Below are 22,439 nucleotides of genomic sequence, written 5' to 3'. Positions count from 1 at the left end.
AATAAAATGAAGGTAAAATACAGAACTATAACTCCTCTTGTACATATATATTAAAAAAAAAAAACCCAAACGTATTTTGTTTATCAGGTAGAGAATCTACCAGAGTCTTGGTCAGATTCTCTTTCTGCTTGGATTATAAATACCAGTGACTACAGCTGATTTATTTTCTTAAAAACAAGGCAAATGAGAGACTTTGTTCCAGTAGATAGAAGCTCTTTCCTTAGCTCAGATCTCTCAAGATTCTTGGTTGCAAAGAGCGGAGACCACTTCAGGTTAAGTTAAGCAGAAAAAGACACTGCCCTGGGGTAGTAAGCATAGACACTAACTGTCTCGACTGCTGGTCTCCTGACTCCCCCACCAGCCTTGTTCTTGAGTCCCAATTGTCCCCTTTTCCTCCCACATTAGCAGCCACATAGAAGGGTGAAGTGGGGGAGTAAGAGGATGGATGTATGCGTGCATATGTGCAAAATGGATCTGGAAGTATACGCAAGAAATTGGGTAATATGGATTTCACCCAGGGTGAACTGGATGGTGGGGAAACAGGTAGAAGGAAGACTTTTTATTATATAAATTTTTGTAACTTTTGATTTTTTTATTCATTGGAAAGATAGCCCACTTTAAAAATGAATAATTCTAAGTCCTTGTTCAGTCCAATTCAAAACATAAATCTTATACCTAATTCAAAGCTCCTTACAAGTTCTGAAGACTGGCAAGATCTGTGGCTCCACAACCTGCAGCTGGGAAGGAGTCAAAGTCTGTTTTCTCCTCCTTTTACTCCTTCTCATCTTTACTTGCCTTGCTCTTGGCTCCAGCAGTGGCCGGGTAAGCTTTGGATAAAATCTCTTAAATGGTGCAATTGGAGGTTCCCGCTGGTCCTTACACTCTGATATGCTGGCTCTTTGTGGGTTTTTCAGTGGCTCCTCGCCTCCCCACCCTGTGTAGGAAATTCCATCTGCATAGTATCCTGGTGAGTTATGTGCTCTTTGGCTGATCTCCTGTAAACCCTCCCCCACTATTGTCTCCCTCCTGTCCCTGGGGGATCTTTCATGGTCTTTTATGCTATAGTCCCTTGCGGCAGCAGAGGGTTCTTAGAGGGAAGCTCAGATTTCTTTACTGGAATCAATCGAATATTACACATCTTGCCATACCAAATAATGCCCTTCCTACAAACAAGGGCTGCTTCAGCCAGCCTCCTGCCTTGAGTTCTCCAGGCAGTAAACAGGCATTAGTCTTTACGAGTAGGTCTGAAATCAAACTCAAGATTTCCTGAGTACTCTGACTATATCTGCTCTGGGGCACTGAGGTAGGCTCATGGATTTCTGGGGTTCTGTGGGGATTTATCTCAGATTTCATGCCAGTCCTTTTTGTAAGGAGCCTCTGCCACCAACTTTTCTGGGAGTGAGGGGAGAGGGGAACATTCGGGGACCACTCATGACTCTGCATTCCCTCGTTCAATGAATTCAGTCTTTTGCTTATTTGAGTTGTTAGAGTATGAGTATAAGAATTCAAAGACAAGTCTGACCTGCTCTTATTAAAATCCGGAGGGGGCTAGCTCTTAGGCTGCCCACCTTAGAATGCAGAGTTCTAATGGCCTGTTGCCCTCAGCTTTGGGGCTTTAGCCAAAGTTTTGTTACAAATGGAAATGTCCTAGTTTACATCTGGTTACTCATATTGCTAAAAACTTCAAAATAACATTCTGCCATGTAAAGAAAGTTCTTATCTTTAATAACTACCATTTTACTGAACGTTTATAAGGTACAAAGAATTTTACATATTAATGCATTAACTACTCACAACACTATTATGATATAGGGATTTTCATGCCCATCTCAGTGAGAAAACCTGAGACCCATAGGTCCCATAGGCCGACATCAGAATTGGAATTTGAATCCAGATCTGTTTGACTTCAAAATCAACCTGCATATAAAAATGAGTAGTACAATTAGCGTCTACTGCTATTGTCTCCCACCAACGAGCAACAGAATTACGGTGGAAGTATAGTTATTGTGAGTAATTGATCACAATAGGCCCATCAAACATCGTGTGTGGATTCAATAAATAGATGTATATGCTATTTCTTATCTATCACTTCAACAAATAATGCTCAGCAAAGGAGTTCTCTTTTTGTGCCAGGTGGGGATACATCAGGGTACCAAACAAGCTAAAATCCCTGTTCTTGTGGAAATAAAAATGTTAAAATCATAGCAGAAATTACATTTTTTTGTCATCACACATTTTACTAATTAACTAAAACTGAAAATATGACTTATCATGTGAAGGCTCAGAAAGAACTTTGCCACTGAAAATGAGTCTTCATACTGGGCCCATATGGAAGCCACTGATAGTATTTAAATAAATGATTGCAAGGACAGGATACATTAGATGAAGGAGGGATTTGTGAGTAGTCAAGTCCAAGCCGGCACTGACAATATCTGGGTCATAGAAGAAATATTAGGCAATCTCCACTGGGTAATCCCTTTTATACATCAAACAGCTCAGTGTAAATTATAATTACTACTTCAGTCAATTAGAATAATAATTCCACTGATGAAAATGATGAGGAATCTCAGGAACATGGTTGGAGGCAGGGAGATGGATTACTTTACCTCGTGTTTACCCTTTGACTCTGGGACTCTGAGGTTCCTTCTAAAGCTCTTACAGCAGTGACCTTTGGTTTAAACAGGGAGCAGTCATATTTGATCTGTAACTTCAGTCATCCAAGATCCCAGGAAAAAAGTGACTCGTTCATTTAGTGCTACTTAAAAGCTGTATCATAGCTTGTTTAACCAAAAGATCCGTATTCCAAGAAATTAAGTGACAGTAAGGTAGCTTTTGGTCTTTCTCATCACTTCTTATCTTCACCGGATAATAGCGCTGTTACCGTGGGTAATTCTTCCAGGTCCTCACAGCGGGGGCCGGTAAGCAGTATTAGCCTCTCCACATGCCAGCCGAGCTAAATGGAAGAGCAGATTGGTTTAGAAACACGCAGGGTTCTGCACTGCTCTTCCCATCTCGCCACGACTTCCTCATTCCTCTTGCCACCCCATCCCCGCGGCACGAGTACCCGCTTTGCGGCTCGCTCCGCCTCCCGCAAGCCTCCACTTAAACTACAACCAGGTCGAAGCCATCAAACTACATTTCCCATAATGCTTAAGCGCTGACGGGCCTCGCATGGGGTTTTCCCTAAGCTGCCGTTGTAATTAATGTTAGATCATAGCCACATTTCCGCGGAACGGCCGTGTTATCGTCTACTTCTTCCTTTAGATATCTTTTTCCCCCTCCACGTGCGATCTCTAATGTTCGGCGAAGATCTCTAATGTCTCTGTGGCGGGAAATTTATTCAGGCGACTGCTATGGCCACCCATTTCCTCTTGGAACCTCGGCCCCTGCCAGGTCCTCGGGGGCTTGGGAGTGTCATTGGTGGATGACCGCAGCTCCTGCTGCTGTCGCTGTCACCGCGACCATGGCCTCTGGCAGCAGCGGCATGGCTGTCGCCCGCCTTCTATCGCGCTCCTTCCTCCGTGAGTCCAGCCGAGACTCTCTTTCCCAGGCCTCTGCGAGTTCCTGGCCTCGCCGGGCCCAACATCCTGGTCCAGGCCGCGGCTGGGCCCTCTGGGGCCGGACCTCGGTGGGGGCCTGGGAGGCGCGAGAGTGCGGCCCCAAGTCGGGGACCACCTGGGGTGGAAGTGGCTTTGCTGGATTTGTAGGGTGGGACATGACCTGGGCAGCTGGGTTAAGTGGCGTGGCCGAGCCAAGATTCGGGTGTGGGAGCCCTGTAGACTTGGGGGCATGCTCTGCCCCCCCGCGATGATGAATGGCCGGATGGGGGCGGCGTCTAAACTGTCCCTGTTTGGGAGTGAGAGGTGAGGTGGTCCAGGATTAACTCAGCTGGGAGAGTGAGTGTCTGGATTGAGGGGTAGGAGGAGGAATGTCTTAGTAGCACATTGGGAGAAGAGGGTAAGGCTGTCCCTTAGTTTTTGTTTTTGTTTTTCCCTGCAAATTGTAGACTAAGCAGAAAAGTGGGTTCTGCACCCCAGAGTGAGCATAGCCCAGAATACTCCTACAAGTTTAGGGTTGGCTGGGACTTTAACCAACTGTTTGCAGTGTCTCCACCAGGGGTGTGAACCCCTCACTCCCTGAAAACTTAATACCCAAGGTTGCTAGTTTTTGAATAACGCTGTTAAAAATTCTTGCTATGTTCAAAGTCTTCTTTGTTAGGTAAGCTGTATAGAAAGAGACTTTGGAATCAAACCAAATCATATTTGAAGTCTGGCTAACCCCTTACAGTCTGTGTAATAAACCTGGGGCTTTTCTTAATGGTGACCAGACATTAGTTGTCAGATGCTTCCAGACATGAGATGTTAAAAAGTGAAAAAATGCACATCTTAGAAAGGGTGCAGTACAGGATAATCCGGGTTCACTGTACAGAATAGTTGAAACAATTTACATAAGGCACATGGGATGTAATACACACTCAACTAAAGTTAGTTTTCTTTCTTCCTTTCTTACACTTTACTCCTGATTCTGTTTGTACTGAATATTGGACAGATTTCATTCATTTCTTGAGAAGATCACATTCCAAAAGTGTGCCAGGATAAGTATGCACTCAGTAGTTGCACTTACTTAACTCGACAACATGAGGACAGACCTCTGGCTAGATAACTTTGGCAAGTAGGAAAAAATTGGGTTTATTTAGGAAAGTTTTCTCAAGATTCTTACTGTATAATTAAAGGACTCTTGAAGGTGTCCTAGGCGGAAGGTTGAAAAGGGATTAGTTACAGCCAGGTCATTCTCGCCTGGGGTCCTGCATATCAGATTTTCTGAAGAATCCTAGCCTCAGATAGGTCTGCTGTCTTAGGAGGAGAATCTAGCAAAGTGTCTAAAGAATCAGGATCTTTAATCTGCCCTTAGCGGTCCTTTTCTCAGAGCTGGAAGTTCTTTTTTCTTAGACTGTCAGGACCACAAGACCTTAAAGGATCATCTAGTTTAGCTTTCTGTTGCTGGAGTGTATCCTAGTCATGTGATTAATCTGTTATTAAGGGTTGGAGAGGTCTGAGATCTGAATCAAGTTATCTCCTGTATTTATGCAAGACTATAGTGTTTAATACAGAAAAACCTCTAAATCCTCAAAATCTTCTGTTTCTCATGCCACATGTTTAAGCCCATTTCCACTCCCACTAGAAAAACAGCCACAACAATATCACCTTATAAACTTTTTTAAAAGGTGGTCACAAATTATTTAGGCTCTAAGATTAGTAATAGACCTGCAGATGGCTAGCAAATTTTGTTTCCTCTGTTATCTTAAGTTTCAGTTGATGGTACATTTGTGCTAAAGGTCACAAGTGTTGCAATATTGATTTGAGTTAGGAAAAACGAAAAAACAAGAACAAAACTCAAACATTTGTAGATGTCTTACAGAGCCCTGTTGGAATGTTTAGAAATTTTAGAAATTTTAGAAATTTTGGAGCCAAAAATTTGGCTTGGTTTTATAGTTTATGAAACCTGTTATATAGTTTCTGAAAACCAAACCAAACTAGTTTTATAGTTTATGAAAAAAGGGAGAGTCCAGTTGAAGTAGGGAGAGAAAATAAAATGAAAAATAAGGAAGATTTTCTTCCATGAGAAAGTTTAAGGATTTTATAAGCACGCTTGAAGTTGAGATTGTAAAGCTTTTCAAGAAATATAAAGCTAGGCAAGCTCATTTCAAACATAAACCGGGGGCAGGGGATTAAAAAAATTAATAATAATAAACATAAGCCAGGAATTCCTATAAATTAGATCTTATAAGTGGGGAATAAGAGCCAGTATTTTTGAGTCTCCAAGTTATGGTGTTTTAATGTCAGAAAGTGAACCTTCTAATCCAGCTGGTCCCATATCTGTTTGGCAAACGAGAAATAAACCCAGAACGTTTCCTGGCCAATGTCAGAATGGGTATTAGAGCTCTGGTCTTCTAACTCTGCAGTATTCTTTCTGCTAGTATGTGGTGTGTGATACTGTGAGTCTCCTTTTCTGAAGTTCTAGTCTTTCTTTTTCTTTTTAGTTCTTTTTTTCCTTTTTGGCCACCTTGTTTTGTTCAGGTGACTACCCTGCTCAAAGTTACCACCTGCCTTTTCCATGTGTTTGTCAAGTTGTGTAAGCCACTTTTGAAATCAGGCATTGAGAAGTGTAGTTGGGCAAAAGGGACCCTCAACGATGATGTTTCTGATACTACTGTCTGTTGCTGTTACATCTAAGGACCAAATCTCTGTTTCAGAAATACAAAATAGTCTTGATCTGAATGTACCAGTGCAACCATGAGAAAGCAATTCGACTTTCTCACCTCAAACTCATTCTTCCGTAGGAACATAATTGGGGGTGTTCAAAATAATGTTTGTAAGCATAGAAGAACAATTTCATTTTACCAGAGGACAGGAATGTTGCTATTGACCCATTTTTTTTTTCTTTCTAACATTTCTAAAATTGGATATTTCTTATAATTGATGGTATCTACAGTAAATTGGCAGCATTTTTTCTTTCTTGCTAGTATTTATTAGTACTTAAGTGGTATTTTAGATTTGATGAAATATGGCACTTTGGGCCAGCTTAGCTTAATTTGTAAGTATATATTAAATGAATATATAATTTTGCATTTGAACAGTGGATTGTTTGGGGTTTGGGAGTAAGTGGCTGCTGAGTTACTCTGCTATAAGGTTCTATAGGTAGGAACCGTGATGTCCTATATATATTATGTATATATAATAATGTATATATAATATATGTAATTAATGAATAACCATTTATTGATGAGTGCATGCATGGACACAAGGACACAGTTTGCGAGGTGACTTTGGAAGAGAAGTATTTTCATGAACAGAGATTCAGATTACTGATTGGGAGCATGGTCCTGATCATACAAGGCTATGGTTTGAGTCACATCTGCGCATGTGCTCTCTGGCCCGACCTCTCGTCATGCATCCCACAGCCATCTTCTAAATGCTGTGGTTGCTCTCTTTGGGGAGGAGGACTCAGCATGTGGCTAACGGATACAAATTTATCACCCTTCTTGAAGGCACATGTCTCTCACATTACTCAGCCTGTTTCTCTCATAGCCTTTGTTACAGTTTGCAACTTCTGTAGTTTGTGTTTCTTTGTTTACTGTTTAGCTGTCTTAGAGGGTAGGATGCTTCATGTGGGTAGGACCAGAGTCCATCTTGTTTGCTCCTGAATTCCTAGTACTGGGCAGATAGCTTGGCACAAAGAACACCTCGAAGCAGTATGGTCTTTTCATTCTGCATTGGTAATCATAATGATAATAGAGAGCTAATAATGAAATAGCACTCGCCGTACCCTAGGCATTGTTCTATGTGCTTTTTATATTATAAACTCATTTAATTCTCATATTGCCAATGAGGTACATAGTATTACTATCCCCATTTTTTTTTTTTTACAGGGAGGCTGCTCCTTTAAAAATGTTATGGTTAAAATTTACAAGCATGTCTGTACACACTACATGTAGACATGGATTAATATATTTATTGATAAACAGGATATGCATGAGGAGATATATAAAATAAATCATTGGATTTTTTTTTTTTTTTTTTTTTTTTTTAGAGGGAGAGGGTGAGAGAGAGAAGGAGGGGAGGAGCAAAGGGAAAAGGGAAGGAATTTTAAGCAGGCTCCATGCTCAGCGCAGAGCCGGACATGGGACTCCATCTCATAACCCTGAGATTTGATTGAACGGAAATCAAGAGTCGGATGCTTAACTGATTGAATCACCCAGGTGCCCCAACATTGGACTTATTTTAAAATATGAATCATATGTTCTTTCTTTTTAGGAAATAGTTTTACCTTTGTGTTCATGTAGGATGTGCATCCGATATTGGGAGCATACCAGCTACTTTGCTACCCAGTTTACCCAATCATAATCTCATATCAATCACAGAATAGTGGTGCTGTTATGGGCAGCTACTCCATTTATAGAAGGGAAAATTGAGGTTAAGGGAGATCAAAAGATTTGTTTCAGGTCAATGGTTGGTGAGCAGCAGAGTAAAAACTCAGGCCCAGGCCTGTCTGATTCTTCAGAGCAGTTCTCAGATGCTCCCGGAATACAGTCCCAGGGTTAGGCCTTCGTTTCTAAGAATTTGAAGAGAAGGTGACACCACCACCTTCCCTGGAGGTGACCCAAGATGTGGCAGCTATGGCCTTCATTGGGAAATTCTTCCTGGTGTCCAGCCTCAGGCCTTCCCGCTGCCCTAATAAATGCTCATTTTCTTAGTTAAGTTAGAGATCTCATCGTCTGTTGATTTATCATTTGTCTGTCTTTAGTTTTGTTTCTTGTTCATGACCTTTATTCTGTTTTTCTGTAAGGCTTTGGGCTCTACCTTGGTGGTGCTTCCTGTTGCCCAAGTTATTTCCTTGTCTGTTAAATATTATGAGAAGACTCTTCATGGTCTGTTACTGCCTTAACTCTCCTATTGTGAAATAGTCCAGTTGTGTTACATTAGTACTTCTGGATTTTATTTGTTTTTTTTTTTTTTTTAAATGTTAGTATGGAGTTTGTAATGGATTAAGATAAGAGCTTTGAGGACTGCTTATAGCATTTAGGCTGGACTTCTGTACAATCTTCATAATAATTTCAGGGAAGCCTATGATCCAAAAATGGATGTAGGTTTTTCTCCTAAGTGGGAAAAAAAGAGATGGAACTTAGGACATTCTGCTTTTTATAAGTGTGCTTTTTATATACTGTCCTTAGATTCAGTGAATCATTTTTTGTACTCCAACTCTGTAAGTCACTGTACCATATGGGAGACACCATGGTATACAAGGCATGGGCCTTATAGTCATTCCATTTACAGTTAGAAATTCTAGAGTATATAGATGATACTTGAAATAATCATGAACTAAATTTAACCTTAAATAATTTTCTTAGAAGTAATGCAGTAAAGGGAGTAACAAAATGTGTGCATCCCCCCACTTACGGCGTGTGGCATAAGTGCTATATACCACATGGAAGTGTTTTCAGGTTCCATTCTTCTTAATCTCAGATCCCTTAAACACCCCTCATTATATTCACAAGTCAGGAATGTCATGTGAAGATTTAAAGATTCCTCACTGTGCAGTGTTTTATTTAAATGTGAACTTCTATGAATTAACGCTAGTGAAATTCTCAGGGAGATGTTGAGTACATTGACTCTGTCATTGAAATGTGAGAGATATTTGCAAAATGGTTTGACCATTATTGTATGCCCTATGTTCTGGATTTTAACTTTATGGAATAATTTATTCTAGATACTTGGTAGTTTGAGCATCTTTTAGCGGTAGACAGACGATTGAAGATTTGCACTGTAAATCAGTTTGCATTCTTCAGCAGAAGTGGAAGAGGCTATTTTTCATTACTTAGGGCATTTGGTTTGGGTGGGGAGGAAATCAAGTGGGGAAAGAAAATTCAAAGAGCTGGTCTGACAGATTTAATGTTTATAGCAGCTAGGGGCTTGTGCTCTACCAGCCCACTTGAAAGAGAGCTGGGCTGGGCGCCTAGGTGGCTCAGTGGGTTAAAGCCTCTGCCTTCGCTAGCAGGGTTCTGGGCTCTAGCAGGGTTCTGGGCTCGAGCCCCACCTCAGGCTTTCTGCCCAGCAGGGAGCCTGCCTCCCTGCTCCACCCCTCTCTCTGCCTGACTCTGCCTACTTGTGATCTCTGTTTGTCAAATAAATAAATAAAATCTTAAAAAGAAAGAAAGAAAGAAAGAGAATGGGGGGGTAGATTGTGGGAGGGAAGGTGAAGAGGTGCAGGGGTGGGGTTGAGGACAGGTTGCTTTCATGGGGAGCCTGCAATCTGTGATTCTGGATTTTGGATATTATAAAGTAGGGAAGAATGAGGAGAATGATGCAAGTAACTTAGAATTTGGTGGCTTCGACTTGGAATGTAAGCATATTTTGCATTATTTCTATCTCAGAGCTGTAGAGGAGGCAGAAATTAAGGTGAGGAGAATTACAGTGTACTACAGCCAGTCTGTGTGGGTTAGGTCTTCCTTCCTCACAGTCACGGTAGCTGGGAGAGTGCGCTTGGTGTAAGATCCAGGGCTAAGACACGTTCGTCGGGTGTGAGGCGAGTTTCTGGGATTAAAAGACCATTTGTGGTGATAATAGAGTACCATCATGGCTTGCTGGGGGTGTCTCAGGTTTTCCTTTGGGTTTCAGAGGACATTTTTTTCATAAAGATTTTATTTATTTATTAGGAGAGAGAGAGAATGCACAGGAGTGAGGGAGGGACAAAGAAAGAGGGGGATGGAGAAGCAAACACTCTACTGGGCAGGGAGCCCTATGAGGGGCTTGATCCCAGGACCCTGAGATCATGACCTGAGCTGAAGGCAGATGCTGCACTGACTGAGCCACCCAGGTGTCCCAGAGTGTATATGCCCCAAATGTCCAAGACTTATTCCTGCCACAGTACTTTTCATACTGTGCGCTTATGTCCTGTTTTATATCAGTTCAGGTGGATTGTGAATTCCTTGAGGACTGAGACTCTCTTATTCAACACTTTATCCTTGATACTTGACTTTGTGGCTTGGCATAGGTGTTCCCCGATGGCTGATTGAATAAAAAATTGATGACAACTCAGGAAACTGGAATATGTGCTTGACTATTCTAGCAACCTCTCATTTCAGTACCAGTGATACCTGGTCTGGCAGCATATACATTTCTTGTCAGGCCCAAATATGATCAGAAATTTCTTATGTTTGAATATAGATTTTGGGTTTGGCCCAAAGTGATGAGAGAGTATTAATTCCAGCTCACTGCAGCTGTAGATAGGAGATCACATGCACATGCGCATACACATGCACACGGCAAGTCTCCCTAGTCGGCTTCCCAAAGGTTTAGACTGTCAGGGTCACTGCATAGTCTGAGCAGTACCAAAGGGCTAGGAAACTGGAAGGTGAATTGCTAGTCATCACACTTCCTGATGCAGTTTTTATGGGCACTAGAGATCTTGGGTTTAGAAGCCCTGAGCTTCACAGGGTTGATCCAGTAGGTCTGGAGTAGGAGTAGGAAAAGAGAGTGATCTTAGTTCTGCTATTGAGTCATGCTTTGTGGATGTAGGCAGACCTGCTTTTTCTCAGGGTGACCAGGCCACCCCTGCCTCTGTGGAAGGAGAGGTGAACTGATTGATCCTTACTTAAGACTGAGTATAAGAATACTTGTGGAGGCCCAACCTTCAAAAAGCAACGGTTTCCTTTTAATAAGTGTGGGCTCCAGATATCTTAAGATTGGATCTTATAATCAAATCTGCTATCCTGTCTGAAAACTTCTGATAGATGGACCATGTGTTGAAGATTCCAGGAATAGGAAGGACTGGTGGAACAGATTCTGCCAGGAATAGCGGCAGAAATACTTCCACAAGTATAGTGATTGTGGGTCTCTAGCTGGGAGAAGTGGGAGCCACAGGCAAGAATGAGCCTTAAGTAGCAGCACTGGCTGGGGTGGGCCCTGACACCGTAAAATCCCTTTGTAGTGTCTGCTGTGCCAGGGTTCAGGTGCTTAGCTGTGCCTACTGTGGCAGGACTTGACCCTCAGTGCCCTCTCATGGCTCCCTGTTCAGCATAATCTAGTCTGAGAAGGCAGCTGTCTATTACCCAGCAGATCCGTATGCACACAGAAAATTCCTTTTCCCCTTGGTAAGAGCAAAATCCTGGCCTGTCTCTTTCCTAGAGGTATAGGACATTCCAAAATTCAGAGTTAGAAGCAGACATTAACATGGGAGTTGAAGACAACTCAAGAGATGCCTGGAGGGCCAGATGCAATCAATTATGGAACCTAAGTTCTGAGGATTGAGGAGGGCATGAAGCAGTGATTCAAGATAGAAAGCTCGAATGGACCCTGGACAAATACGTGATGAGACGTTCTTTTCTGGAGCTAGCTTTTATGGGCTACCTCAGTGGTAGGAAGAAGGCCTGACACTTTGAAAGGGTCAGGGATGGGCCACACAGACAGCAAGTTGGACCTGAAATGAAGGTTTAAAAGTAGTCAGAAAGTAGCCCACAATTTTAATTCATCTATGCCCTACTTTTAACTGACTGTTGAAATACTGTGAGCTGTTATGAATACATAGATTTCTCAGTTTTTGTTGAGGTAAGTTGCTGAAGATAAGTTAGATGTTTATTACATGTTTTTCCCTTCATCTATTTATTTTATTTTCCTTATCTCATCTTTATGTAAGGTCTGGTGTCTTACATCAGAAGATATCAAATTAAGTAACTTTGGATTATATATCAGACAAGCTTTATCTTTGATTTAAGGTTTAATCTTAATATTTAATGTTAACGTTTAATATAGTTTTGGGGAATGAGTTGCAGAATAGTTCCTACAAGTTCTCCCAACAAAGTGTACCTCTTAGCTTACGTATTATATGCGGAGCTTAAACAGGTTGGGTAAAGGGTGCCTGCTGGGCTTAGAAGAGCATGTAGCTCTTGATCTTGGGGTTGCGAGTTTGAGTCCCACATTGGGTGTAGAGATTACTAAGAAGATAAATAAACTTAAAAAAAAAAAAAGATTGCGTAAAATGGGCAAAGGGTGTGGCTGTTTAGCAAACATAGTTAGTACAAGTGATACCTAGTTTGCCATCCCTGGATTAAATTTGAGTCATTAGTCTTTGAGCCCCAGTTTTCCTTCTGAGGAATGACAGTTATAAACTTAAGCTTTTCTTTATACATTTAGAACAAGCTGCATAATAGTTCTTGGTAAAGAGGGTGTTCTGGAAAATAGAAAGGTGTTTTTTTTTGTTTCTCTCTTTCTGTAGTCTTCGTGTCTAATCTGAAGTTGCCATGACCACAAGGTAGCCTCTGTATGAGAGGATTTTTTTTTTGTCACTGAGTTGAGTTCATGGTCCGAAAGTTTGAAGAAAATTATAATGTGTCATATTTTCTTTACTTTTCAGTGCAACAGAATGGAATTCGGCATTGTTCCTATGTAGCTTCCCGGAAACATCTCTATATTGATAAAAATACGAAAGTTATTTGCCAGGGTTTCACTGGTAAGCAGGTATGTGTCAAGATGTTTTATAAAGATGCATATTACAGATACAGGAACATTAAACTATTTTCTGTTTTTTTTAATAATCACAAAAGTTATATGATTGTTGCAGAAGAGTATACAGTACAGCGATGGAGTTGTATCTTAGGCGGGGGTTTGGTGTGATAGTCAGCCTGTAAGATGAAAATTGTGTTTAAACTTATCTTGAAAATCCCTTCCTACAAGCACATTATGTTGGAAACTCAGATACTCTCTTTCAGCAAGTTTCACACCACTGGTTTTCCTCCAGCTTTGTAGTACATTACCATTTGTTTAATTAAAAACTAGGTAAAATGAATGGCTTGTGTCCTGTTAAACACAGGATGATGTGGGGAAATGCTCCAGCCCAGTCAGGCGCATGGGAACCGAGACACACAGAAGAAGCAGCACGCTGACTTGTCTCATCTTATACTTTCTCTGGCCAAATGGTCTTTGAGGGGACTAGCAAGCAAAATTGCCTGAAGTATTTTAACTTGTTCTCATTCACTTATATTCATTGTCTCTCCCTATCCCTACTTACATCACAGAATTTGCTAAGTTCTAAATATATTTGCAATGTGATTCCACAATAAAATGCAACATAAGAGTGTCCTTTCCCTCCTTCCTGTCATGTTACTCCATAATGTATATGCTACATTTATATATAATCTATAAAATAGATTCATAAAAGAAAAATTGAATCTCAAGGTTCTGTGTATTTAGAACTTTAATAGCTATCACTAGGTTACCCTTTAAAACATTTGTACAGATTTGTAGTTCCACCAAAGTAGATGTGGATTTTTTTTGAAAACAAAGGACTATCACCAAATCAATTAGAGGATAGCCATGAGCCTTAACCCAGAGTATCCCTTTCATTATTAAAAGAAGACATGGCAAAATAAAAACAGTTCATGATTTTTTTGTGTGTGATTTAAAAGTTAATGATTTTTCTGTAATTAAAAGAATTTTCAGGGCATCTGGGTGGCTCAGTGGGTTAAGCCTCTGCCTTCGGTTCAGGTCATGGTCTCAGGGTCCTGGGACCGGCCCTGCATTGGGCTCTCTGCTCAGCAAGGAGTCTGCTTCCCTCTCTCTCTGCCTGCCTCTCTGCCTACTTGTGGTCTTTGTCAAATAAATAAATATACTCTTTAAAAAAGAATAATAATAATTTTCATGTCCATTCTGTGGTATTTGGGTATATCCATTCTCTGCTCCTTGCAGAGCAGGAGTCTGCAAGTTTATTCTGGAAAAGGACCAGATGAAAATGTTAGGCTTGGTAGGCCATGCTGTATCAACAACCCAAAAGCACTGTAGCAGCAAAAGCAGCCATAGACAGTATGTCAGTGAATGGTGATTGCATACCAGTAAAATGGTTTCTAAAACCAGTGGCAGGCTAGACCTTTAGGCCATAGTTTTCCAAACTTTGATCTATAGGATAATACCTAAATATCCAAACTTCTGTAACTTTTGTTTTTAAATTGCTTTAAAATTCTACAAGGGTTTTTTTTTTTTTTTTTTAAATGAATTTGGTTGGAAGGTTGTTTCATATAAAATGTCCTTTCACTTTTTTACTTCTTTCTGAAGTAATTGGACATAATACTGTGTTATTTTTCTGAAATAACTGGATCTTCTTCTGTTCCTCTACTATCTTAAAAAAAAAAAAAAGGAACACCCAAAACTTTGAAATTTTGTTCATAGGTAAAATTGGTTTCATTATTTTGATAGCCATATATTTTATCAGTATCACTTCCACATCTGTATATTCTAAAGAAAATTGATGCTCATTTAAGATTTGAAGTACATTGTATCCTTTGCCAATTAAAATCATAGTCCCTTTTTGATTATATATTAATTGTGTTAGCGTTTAATCAAGTGTTTTGATTAATCCAAATTCCTCACATAAGTTTATTATATATGTTGTTTTGTTTGTTTGCTAAATTTTATATGATCCTGTGACATCTTAACCTCTGATCTTTTTTTAAAAGAGCCATTGCCCAGAGGCGCCTGGGTGGCTCAGTGGGTTAAACCTCTGCCTTCAGCTCAGGTCATGATCTCAGGGTCTGGGATCAAGCCCCACGTCAGGCTCTCTGCTCAGTGGGGAGCCTGCTTCCCCCACCTCTCTCTGCCTGCCTCTCTGCCTACTTGTGATCTCTCTTGCTCCGTCAAATAAATAAATAAATCTTTGAAAAAAAAAAAAAAAAGAGCCATTGCCCATGGTGTAAGCAATATTTGGAACTGTTCCTGCTTCCTGATTTAAGTGGTGGTTTGCCTAAATACTGAAATCCAAGGTTGGTTTCATTGTCTTTCAGTTACCTGCAAGTACATTGTTTCTCATTCACTGTTTTTAAATTTAATTAATTGGGAGTTTTACTTGTCTCAGATTTGTGAGTTAAGATTGTATTAGTATAGAGATAACAGTAAGGTCTGAAATTTAGGGTTTATTTTCACAAGAAATCTACATTGTATCTTGTTAGTTCTTTTATTTGGTGTATACATTGTTCCCCATATGAATGAGGAATATTTGTATTTTGGAGTAGATTTCAATAATGCAGGCCTCCAGTGGGTGGAATTTCTTGTATTGGCTTTAAGATGGTTTGAGCTGCTGAAAGTATCTGTGTTCGTAACTGGTGATGATAGGAAAACTAAGGAAAATAAACTTACTAACAGGAAATGTCTTTGTTTACCTTGTTTACCGTTATATTAGGACTAAAAAATTGGTCCATTTGAATTTATCTAACAAAGTAGTGATCTAGGGCAGTGCTTCTCAAACTGTCTGGAATGAAAGACCAGTTCAGTTGTCTGTTTGCTTTTAATTTCCAATATAATGCAGATCAATATTTTTTGCAAAATACAGTAAAAGTTGCAGCAATATTATATTGCTATAAAAGTTTGCAAACATTCTCTTTTATTTTGTTTTAATTAATTTAATTTTTCTCTTATTTTTTTATTTTTGTTTTTTTGTATTCTTTTTTGTAATTTTTTATTCTTTTTCTTTTTGTGTTTATCTCACTGCAGATCTGCAGGGTTCTACAGATTACACTTTGAATAGCATCACTTACAGAGAGAGCATTGGCTTGGGTTCTTTTCAAAACTCCATCATTAACTTTAGACAAGTTAGTTAACATGCTTGAGGCTAAGTTTCCTGTTTTGAAAAACGGAGAAGTTGAATCAGGAAATTTCTGAAGTCCCTCTTAGCCCCGACTATTAGGCCTTCAATAGAACTTGAGTTGTTGGGTTTGCATTTTCAGGTCCCTATAGAATGACCACGTAGCCATTCAGTTTCAACAATTGCTTATTGAATGTCTACTGTATGTCATGTGTTGGGTTAGGTACCACCTCTCAGTGTAAAAAGTAGACAGAATCACTTCCTTCGTGTAATTTACATTTTAGTGGTGGGAGGGAAAGAAACATACCAACAAAATCAACCAACAGAGCATACCACAAAATTATGTGGTATATTAGAAAGTATAAATGCTGTGGAAAAAATAAACCAGAGGTAGAGATGTGTGACTGTGTGCAGAGGTGTGATCAGGATGGGGAAGGGGGAATTTTATGTTAGGTGGTCAGGGGAACCCTGACCTTAGTCAAGATCTAAGCGAAATGTGGGAGTAAAGCAGCAGATCTGAAGGGAAGTGCATTCAAGGCAAAAGAGATAGCAAGGCCCGGAGGCAGGACTGTGCCTGTTGTGTGTGGAAGTCATAAGACCAGGGTGAATGGAGTGAAATGAGCAGCGGGAGAACAGTAAATGAGGCCAGGCAGTTAAGGAGTTTTGATGTGAGGATGTAGGCTGAATATTGACTTAGGAGTCAGTATAAGGAGTTTGGCTTTTACTGTGAAAGAAGTGGAAAGCCCCTGGACAGTTATGATCAGAGGAATGATCCGATCTTGCTTATGTCTTAACAGCATTATTCTGGCTGCTGTGTTGAGAAAGATGAAAGGGAGCCAGGGGCAGTATTCTGTCAAGAGTTGATGATGACTTAGACCAGCATGGTAGCAGTAGAAGGGATTGAGACATTGTCAGTTATATTTTGAAGGTAGTGCAATAGTGTGCCTGATGTGAGATAGAGAATCAAAGATAGCTTCAGTGTTTTTGTTCTGAACATCTGTTAAGAGTGGAATTGTCATTAACCAAGATGGGGTGGAGTGTGGGGAGGAATGATTGGGAATTTGGTTTTGGGCACATTAAGTTTGAGATGCCTGCTAGTTCTCCAAGTGGAGATGTGACATAGGCAGTCGAGAGTGTGAGTTTAGAGCTCAAGGCAAAGGTCCAGGCTGGGTATGGGTGTGTGTGTGTGTGTGTGTGCGCGCGTGCGCGTGTATGAGAAGGGTCGCCATATGAATGATGTTTATTGCCCTGATAGGGGATGAGATCACCAAGGGTACAAATTTATATGAAAAAGAGAAGTCTGAGGAGAGAAAAAGAAAAGAGGAAAACCAGGGGAAGCCTAGTGAAAAATAATCTTTCAATTTGTGGAGATATTTTGGGTTATCACAACAGCTGGTAGGGGTGGAGAGAAAGGCATGGTACTGGAATCTACTGAGTTGGGGCCAGGGATGCTGCTAAACCTCGTACAAAGCGCAGGACAAGCTCCCATAACAATGAATCTGTGTGACCAAATGTCTGTAGAGCCGAGGTTGAGGAGGGAGAGTGATGGACAGCAAACTATAGGCTATCGGCCAGGCAGCATTAAAAGCTCACCTAAAGTTAGTGATCATTGATTTAAAGTGAGACCAGTTATCCTGTTCTGTTTTCTTTCCAGCTTCTACTTGGCTGCACATCCGCAGTCTTACTTAGAGTAGGTAGGGGACTGGATTTAACCAAGATTGTGGTTTTGCCAGATGTGGAAGTTGAAGTGAGAGAGAACCAAGGTTGTTGTGGATTTATAATGACTGCCAATGGATTTTAAGCTGTGGATGTGAGTACATCAGAGTTGACAGAGGAACAGTGAAAAGGAGGGATTTTTAAGTAAACACATGGGTGTTTCTGACCATCAGCCATATTTGAAGATGGAATGAAAAAGATCCTCCTTTATTTTTTATTTTTTAAAGATTTATTTATTTATTTGACAGAGTGAGAGAGAGATCACAAAGAGGCAGAGAGGCAAGCGGAGGGGAGGCAGGCCCCCTCCTGAGCAGAGAGCCCGATGTGGGGCTCTATCCTTGGACCCTGAGATCATGACCTGAGCTGAAGGCAGAGGCTTAACCCACTGAGCCACCTAGGTGCCCCAAAATATTCTCCTTTAAAAAAGAAAAGCAAAACCAAAACCTCCTATTTTGGCTTTGCAGAGGAGTGTATTGTTTCAAGGTTCAAAGCTGGGTTTAGCAGGTTGTTGAGACTGCTATATGTATGCATCTATCACATTCTGTGAAATAGTTAACCTATTTGTTTTTCTCTTCCAGGTTGCTGAAGATTGCCTTCTGGCTTCCCAGCCTGTCTTTTCTCATGTTGTGTTTTTTCCCCCATAGGGCACCTTTCATAGCCAGCAGGCATTGGATTATGGCACCCAGTTGGTCGGAGGAACCACTCCAGGGAAAGGAGGCCAGACACATCTGGGCTTACCAGTCTTTAATACTGTGAAGGAGGTAATTAATGGTACTGAGTTTGCTAAGCAAAGAAAAGCAGGAGAAGAGCAAGCATACTTTGTTGTTGTGGTTAATTTTTTTCTTTTTAAGATTTTATTTATTTATGTGACAGAGAGTGAGAGGCTGGGAGAGAGGGAACACAAGCAGGGGAAGTGGAAGGGGGAGAAGCAGGCTTCCCGTTGAGCAGGCAGCCTGATTCTGTACTCATCCCAGGTCTCCAGGATCATGACCTAAGCTGAAGGCAGCCGCTTAATAACTGAGCCACCCAGGTGCCCCAGAGCAAGCATACTTTGAATAGAGATTTTAATTGTGTCCCTTCTGGGAGAGTCACTTGCGATTTTAAAATCCAGTAATGTAAAGAAATTTGAATCCCAGTAAAAAACCTCTGGGTTTACTTTAGTCACACAGACTCAGGATGCCTTCCCCTCGCCTGTGTCCTTTTGTTGGGCATAGTTCCGCTGTGAAGAGAAGAAGTTCTGTAGCTTGGCTTCCATTTGGCTTCTTCTCCTTTCCTTACTCTTTCTTTTTCCAGGATGTTAGCAGTGCACATGTCAGCATCCGGCCTCTAACACTGACTGAGAACAGACTGTGTTCCAGGCCCTGTGCCAGGTGCTTCATAGACACTGCTTCATTGAGGCCTCCCCTTGACCCCCTCAGGTGCAAGTGCTATCCCTCTCCCCATTTTAAAGATAAGGGTACTGTAAACTCAGAGAGGTTATGGGTCCTGCCCATCGTTCATAGCTGCGAAGTGGCAGATAGCATGGCTCAGTGTTAAGTAGGATGGTGATTCTGCCTGAAAAAAACTGAGCTGTGAAGTCAGTCAGACAAGTCACAGAGCTCTAGTCTCTTCCCCAAACTGCTGATCTCTTAGTACTTTTTAAAGTTGTTTTTTTTTTTTTGAAGATCCAAGTAGGCAGAGAGAGAGGAGGAAGCAGGCTCCCTGCTGAGCAGAGAGCCTGATGTGGGACTCCATCCCAGGACCCTGGGATCATGACCTGAGCTGAAGGCAGAGGTTTTAACCCACTGAGCCACCCAGGTGCCCCACTTTTTAAAGTATTTTGAACAAAATTTAATTGTGTTACAAAATTAATAATGTGCTTATTGTAAATTCTTAGATGATATAAATATATGTAAAGTTAAAATTTATGGTGCTTTCCATGTCTCAGATTTTGCCTTTCTAGAGAGCTTGTGTAAGCTCCGTGTGTATTCCTTCACTCTCTTTCTACACTTGCATGAATATATAGAAAAATAATCGTATTATAAAAGAAACTGTGGTACAAAGTCTTGCCTATGTAATAAAAAAGAATCTAGGAAATAAACTTAGTACTTGGGACTGATGTATTGATGATAAAAGAGGTATCCCGCCCCCTCTTCTTAAACATAGTTTTAAGGCATGTTTTAAAGTATCACTTTTTTAAAAAATACAAATTTATAGACTCAATACCTTTTTTAGAATACTAACTTCGGATTGAAGTTAATTTGTATTCTTGATCCTAAAATGTGGGAAAAAACCCAAATATTCAAATGCGGAATTTTCATTTTACTTTAAACTTGAAAATAGAGTGTACTATATGTGTGGATGTATGTTCTAAGTGTACTGTATTTTAAAGACTAAAAAAATAAAAATTAAAATCATATGTTCTGTAAAAGAATCACTTAAAGTCTTTTTGCTTTAACTTTTGGGTGTTTCCCCACACCCTGTAAGTTTTCCTGTGACTGCCTTCATGACCTCAAAATAGAGCTGTTTTCATAATTCCTCTAGGTAGATTTGACTTTTTCATGAGCCTTTTTTGCTTTCTTTTAAAGAAAGTTTTTGTTGCTAAGCAGCTCATTTATTATTCATCATGACTCAAATGGATATGACATTGGCAGTATTTTGTAAGTTCTCTGACAGATACTATATTTCTCACCTGTTTAGCACTTACAAAAAGCTTTCTGAATGATTCAGAAATGCTTTCTTTAAGACATTCAGAAAGCTTTTCTGAATCCAGTATCGCTTGTTAGCACAGACCCCGTTGTCGTAGTTAGCTTCTGGCAGTATTTGTAGCCTTAAGAGGTGGAAGACTGCAGGATCTATTTTCCAAAAAAAATACCTACATGCCTATGATCTGACTCCTTTTGCTTCCAGCCTACGTTTTATTTTATTTTATTTTTTTTGTACCCTCTTCTCTGTTACCACATTGAATAGAGTTTAAATATTATTTTTAACCTCTGGCATCGTTTGTTGATGATGTGACTGTTCTTCTGTCAGTGTCAAGATCCCCCTTTTTAACAGAGCTGATGTAGAGAAAGCTCCTTGGTCTCTGGGGATGGGGAGTCATTCAGGGATGATTCTGAAAGTCACTGTCTTTTACTTCTGCCCCTTCTAGTTGTACCTGTATGCTTCATAGCTTAGTATTTTTCCATTGTAAAATCCCATGACACAGCCTTCCTAAAGGTTTTGATTTCTATCTTGATTAAGTTATATTTTAACATTTATAGGGAGGCAGCCTGCTGTCACTGAAAAGAACAGACATTTTGGAATCAGAGATACTTAGATCTGAATCTTGGCTCTGCCACTCACTTCCTAGCTATGTGACCTTGTGTAAGTTATTTACTGTCTTTTGGCCACAGCATCTTGATTTGTAGATGGGATTACTAAGCATACAGGGTTGTGGTGAGGCCTTAACAAGACCTATCTTGAGCCGTCTTTCAGGGTCTCTCAGAGAACAGGTACTGTCTCTCTTGGAGAGTCAGAGATCACTGACAATATCTGTCTTCAAGGAGCTTCCGTTAAATTGGAGGAGACGAGACCACACATAGAGGTGGGGAGAAGGAAACATTATATTGATACACGGAGAGAACCATGGTCAAACCGGTGGTCTTAAGTGCTTTGCATTTGTTGGGGGTGATGTAGAGTAGACACTAATGCTTATTTGGCCCACATTCTCATTCTGTGGCCATTTATGCATTTGTACTTTAGTTCATTTTTAATTAACGTGTTTAGAATAAAAGTTGTGAGCATAAAAACCACATCATTTTTGACGTCTCTTGATGATATTATCAAGTATGATATGTTTTGAAGAGTTGTTTGAGAGCTGAGTTCTGAGGCTCGGCAGCTTACTCATCCCTTTTCTCCTGGGGAGGTATAGGGTCATTGGTACTGAACAGGTGATATGATGTCTTGTAGGGCAACAAAAATAAACATGGCCACAGGAATGAGAGGACACAAACGCACATCAGCCCTGCTTTCAGGTTTCCTGATGTGCCATCGCCTGAGGGAACGGGGTGTCACGGAACCTTTCAATTCAGACTGGCAGTCCACAGGGTGGGGGCAGAGAGGAGGCCCTGAGGCTCTGCTTGGTTCCGCTCTTTTCTGACAGTGCAGTGAACTTGCTAATGGGAAGAATGAAGACATCCAGTGTCTCCTGGTGGTGCCCTTTCCTGATCCCAAGATGTTATTAAAATCATGGTATTGAATGCAATTTTACAGTGTTTACAACTTAACCCATAATAAAGGGCTTCATGGTTAATGTTTCAGGCCAAAGAAAAGACAGGAGCGACAGCTTCTGTCATATATGTTCCTCCTCCTTTCGCTGCTGCCGCCATCAGTGAAGCCGTCGAAGCGGAAGTACCCTTGGTCGTGTGCATTACTGAAGGTATCCCACAGCAGGACATGGTACGGGTCAAGCACAAACTATTGCGCCAGGGAAAGACGAGGCTGATTGGGCCTAACTGCCCTGGAATCATCAATGTAAGTGTCACAAACCAAAATAGATCTGGACTTGGGCTTTCAGAAGGCTAACTAGCTTTCAGTCAGGCCAAGTGTGTTTGTGTGTATGACCTGTTAGTTACTGG

General features: G+C 40.7%; 1 protein-coding gene across 1 annotated transcript in view; it reads left to right on the top strand.

Moving 5' to 3' along the window:
- Positions 1-3,364: 3,364 nt before the first annotated feature.
- SUCLG1 (succinate-CoA ligase GDP/ADP-forming subunit alpha) overlaps positions 3,365-22,439 on the top strand; it is a 31,180-nt gene continuing 12,105 nt past the window's right edge. Inside the window, exons 1-4 of the mRNA XM_004742301.3 lie at positions 3,365-3,521; positions 12,910-13,013; positions 18,486-18,602; positions 22,123-22,335. Of these exons, the coding sequence (XP_004742358.1) occupies positions 3,425-3,521; positions 12,910-13,013; positions 18,486-18,602; positions 22,123-22,335 (531 nt within the window). The 5' untranslated portion in view covers positions 3,365-3,424. The remainder of the gene's footprint in view (positions 3,522-12,909; positions 13,014-18,485; positions 18,603-22,122; positions 22,336-22,439) is intronic.

This window comes from Mustela putorius, unplaced genomic scaffold (genome assembly GCF_011764305.1).
Source record: "Mustela putorius furo isolate JIRA1106 unplaced genomic scaffold, ASM1176430v1.1 tig00000281_pilon_pilon_pilon, whole genome shotgun sequence".
NCBI lineage: Eukaryota > Metazoa > Chordata > Mammalia > Carnivora > Mustelidae > Mustela > Mustela putorius.
Note: the sequence above shows the minus strand (reverse complement) of the source record. Positions and strands in the feature narration are given on the sequence as shown.